The sequence below is a fragment of the Myotis brandtii genome, unplaced genomic scaffold, assembly GCF_000412655.1.
Source record: "Myotis brandtii unplaced genomic scaffold, ASM41265v1 scaffold334, whole genome shotgun sequence".
In the NCBI taxonomy this organism is placed as follows: Eukaryota; Metazoa; Chordata; class Mammalia; order Chiroptera; family Vespertilionidae; genus Myotis; species Myotis brandtii.
In genome coordinates, this window is record NW_005362885.1 from 992,198 (window position 1) to 996,356 (window position 4,159).

The window sequence follows — 4,159 nt, forward strand, 5'->3', positions numbered from 1 at the left end:
CCGAAGGACTGAATCAAAACACAGACATGAGCTTTAGCCGAAGAGGCTGGGGCACGCGGTGTGGCCCCCGACATCGCACGGGGACAACGGGGGGCGGGGCTCCGGGAAAACCGACCTCTACCAGAGACGGTGGCGGGAACGCGGTACCTGCTCCGGTACGCAGACCGGCGGGAAGCCCCGAGGCGGCGTGAGCGGAAGGCCCGTGTGCACCTGCAGGAAACGGCCAAGGGATGAGGGCGTCAGTGTCCTGCCACGCGAGGGTGTGGGGTGCGAGGGAGGCGCTCACATTGTCTGCCGGGCTGGCGCCTCCTGGGCGGGGGTGGGCTGACCACGGGGACCGGGGTCCCCACGGGTGTCTGGAGGCTGCCCTTTGGAGCAGCGGTTCTGGCAGGCAGACCTGGTCCTTGGCGAAGGCGCCTGCCCCAAGGAGCCAACAATCCCAGGAGGCATGCCCTTCTTGGCCCGGCCCTGGGGTGGGTGCCCCACATGCCGTGGCCCTGGGGGCATGGGCTCTGCACAGAGCGGGGGCACCCTTCCCCGCCCTCCCCTCCCTCTTTCTGCTCCTGGGCAGGATCCCCAGAGGACCAACAGGGTCCGTGGTGGCCAGGCAGGGGGCAAGGGAAGGCAGGCCCCAGCCCTCACACCCAGCCAGGACCCCAGCTGCTGGCCGCCCGTCCCTCTCACCTGCCCTACCGGCTGGTGTGATCCCTCTGCCCGGGAAACAGTGGTGACCTGGCAACCGTCTCCCAGCAACCTCGACCCAGGGCCCAGAGGGGAGCAGGTGGAGAGGGAGGGGCGGGGGCCAGGTGCCCGGGGAGCTGGGCCCGCCATTCTCTCCGGGATCACTCCTCAGCCTCCCAAGACCCGCACATCCACGCCCGGACCTCACACCGGACCCAGAAGGTTTTTTGTGCTCACTCGGCTTCATGGCCACATTGCACCTCCCTCACCAGAGCCCCAGCACGTGGGGTCCCCGCTTTATCAAACAGTAAGTGGGGGCCCTAGTAAGACAGCTCGCCCCCAGGGTGGGGTGTTCGCGCCTGGGCTGTGACCTGCCTCCCAGGGCCTTGCGTGGGTCACGTGGGAGCTCTGCGTTGAGTGCCTTTCTTCTTTCTTTTTTAAAAACATATTTTATTGATTTCAGAGAGGAAGAGGGGGAGAGAAACATCAATGATGAGAGTCATTTGATCGGCTGCCTCCTGCACGCCCCCCCACTGGGGATCGAGCCCGCATGTGCCCTGACCTCCTGGTTCACAGATCGGCGCTCAACCCCTGAGTCACACCAGCCGGGCGCCTTTGCTTCTTGTAGGGCCGGAGGTGGCCCCGCAATGTGTCCACATTTTGAGCCCCGGCACCGGCGGATGGGACCTTAAATCCAGTGACCAGTGTCCTCCTAAGAGGGAGGCGGGCAGATGAGGAGACAGAGAGGGGAGAAGCCGCATGCAGACGGGGGCAGAGGCTGGGGGCATGTGCCCCAAGCCCAGGGGGGTCTGGAGCCCCCGAGGCCGGGAGAGGCAGGGGGGACCTTCGCCGAGTTCCTGAGGGCGCTGAGCTGTGACTCTGGCCTCAGCTGTGGGACCAGCATGTCTGCAGGCCCCACCTGCCCCAGGGGGGCCCTTCGCTGTGTGGCCTCAGAAGACACACGCACCCCTTAAGCCCCTCCTCACATTCGGGGTCCCGGGCTTCATGCTCACTGAGGGGGGCCTCTGGGAACCTGCAGAGGCAGCCACACCCACATGCCTCTCAGTGCCGGGGGGGGGGCCTTGGGGTCCGTCCTGCTGCAGAGGCTCTGCCCACAGGGGTGGGGCCCTGGCCAGGCTCTTCACTGGGCACTGGGGCCCCCGGTCTCAGGCGCTGGGGACCCCCAGCCGGGGGCTCCGGCAGGGGTGGTGTGGCCCCAGGTTTGCTGGAGGCAGGAGGGGCCAGGGGAGCTGGACCGGCCCAGCGCCCTCCGGTAGCCATGGTGTGGCCTGGGCAGTGGGCGCCTTTGCTGGGCAGGGCCGGGCCTCCTCGACGTGGGGCAGGAAGTCTCCTCACGGTGCCAGGCAGTCTCTGGCCTTGGGGTCTCTGCTTGGCTCCAGCAGGGTCTGCCTGGTCCCCCCTTGGCCACCTGCTCAGAGAGGCCTTCTGGGGCCCCCTCACCCCCTCTTTCTGCTCTAGCACTTGGCTATGCAGACCGAGTTCAGGGAAGACTCGGGGAGAGCGGGGAACGAGGGGGAGAGGCAGGGGCCTGGAGACCCCCCCCACTCCGGTGGCAGAGCCGTGGCTGAGGCAGGTTTGGGCCCTGGGACCCGCCGAGAGCTCTCGGGGGGAAGGGAGGGGCTTTGGGGGAACAGACAGATGCTGGGGTGGGGCCAGCATCAGAGTGTGGTCTGGGGGACAGCTTTAGACAGGACATCTCCATGAGCCACAGGTTGGCGAGCAGAGGGAGCAGGGTGGGGCGACCCAAAGTCTGGGGCGGGGTGGAGGTGAGGGGGGCTGTGGGGCCCCAGGAGAGCATGTCCCCCAACTGCCAGGCCCCAGAGACAGGTGGTGGGGACCTGGTGGGGACCCCGAGGCCTGAGGAAGGGAGGAGGTGGCTGCCCCTGCCCGACCCCCTCCTTCCCCCAGCTTCCTGCTCTGGGCTGAGGGTGGGGTCTCACCCCCAGTGCCCTCCCGCCACTGGCCCTCCAGGGGGTGGCAGGGCAGCGGGTTTCTGGGGCACTGCCCACCAGGGGTCGTCTTCCCACCGTGGGTGGGAGTTGGGGGGCTGGGGCTGCTTCTGTCTTGCCCTCCTGAGGCACCCCCACCTGGTACAGGTGTGGGGGGTCAGGGTGAGGCCACCTCCCTGGGGAGGGTTCCAGGCTGGGCTGCAGGGGTGGGGCTGACCACACTCCTGTCTCTCTGGCCTCGTGGCAGGGCCCGCAGCGGGTGGGGACACAAAAACCCTAGTAGGGGGCCCTCTGGGCTGTGGGGGAGGCTGTGCCCCAGGAGGAACAGAGGCCGAACTGCCCAGCGGTTTATTATGTGACAGAAAGCCCGACCCTAGTGGGGGGCCCTCTGGGCCGTGGGGGAGGCTGTGCCCCAGGAGGAACAGAGGCCAGGCCCGGTGCCCCACACCCGAACTGCCCAGCGGTTTATTATGTGACAGAAAGCCCACCGGGGCCAGGGGACTCCCCCAGCCAGCGTCATGGGCTGGCGACGTCCAGTGTGGCCTGTACAGTGGACCTCGACTTCCACCGGCGTCGGCGAGGGGCCCTCCTCCGGCGACCGGGCCGTGGATGGACGGCATTACCAGACAGTATTAGACAGAGGACCAGGTCTAACCGTGTCTGGTAAGACGCCCATCACAGGCTGCCTGTCTGTGGCGTTCAGCGGGGGGCGAGACCTGGGCCTCCTGAGTCTGCAGAGCGGCACCTCCGATCCCACAACGCCCCGCGGCCCGAGGTCTGGCTGGAGCCTCCCAGCGCCCCCCTGGCCCCTGGGCTGCTTCGAGGAGGACCTCCCACAGAACCCACCCGAGCCTGCAGCCCCCAGGTGTGTGTGTGTGTGTGTGTGTGTGTGTGTGTGTGAGAGAGAGAGAGCGAGAGAGAGAGCGAGCGAGCAGCTGGGGCATCTGGTTGCCCTGCACTTGACCCTGAGTCAGGCTCGTTAATGAGTAACAGGAGGCCTGGGCAGACCCTCCTCCCCTGAGAGACCAGCTGGGGCCCAGGGCTGGTGGGGTTCCTGGGCCAGAAGGGCTGCCCCTGTGCGTGTCAGCAGGTCTGCAAGCCCCAGTCCTGGCTTCTGATAAAAAAGATAAAACCTAGGGCCTCTGACCTGGATTTCAGACCATGTTCCCTTTCTTGCCTGTGACACTGCGGGGCTGGTGGAGGACTGGGGGGCAGGGAGGCCGTCCTCATCGGGGAATACACGGGGGGGGGGGCACCATCCTCAGCCTGTGGGCCGGGGTGGGGCACCTGGACGCACCTGCCCTCCCTGTGTCCCAGGTGGCCCCGGGAGCACGTGGCCCTGACAGGGTCAGAGCTGAGAGAGGCCAGTGCCCACTGCGGACCCAGCAGACTGTGGCTCAGGGGGGCCAGCTCCCGCGGACGCGTGTGGAAGCCACGGTGGACATGGACCTGCATGGTGGATGGGAGGGCTGCCTGCCACCAGCTCTGGACCCAGTGGCTGCGACGGG

General features: G+C 67.3%; 1 protein-coding gene across 1 annotated transcript in view; it reads right to left on the bottom strand.

Moving 5' to 3' along the window:
• The window catches only part of TTLL10 (tubulin tyrosine ligase-like family member 10), a gene marked incomplete at its 3' end in the record, with an annotated part of 32,695 nt that overhangs the window by 11,793 nt on the left and 16,743 nt on the right, over positions 1–4,159 (bottom strand). Inside the window, 1 exon segment of the mRNA XM_014543783.1 lies at positions 122–210. Coding sequence (XP_014399269.1) covers positions 122–210 — 89 coding nt within the window.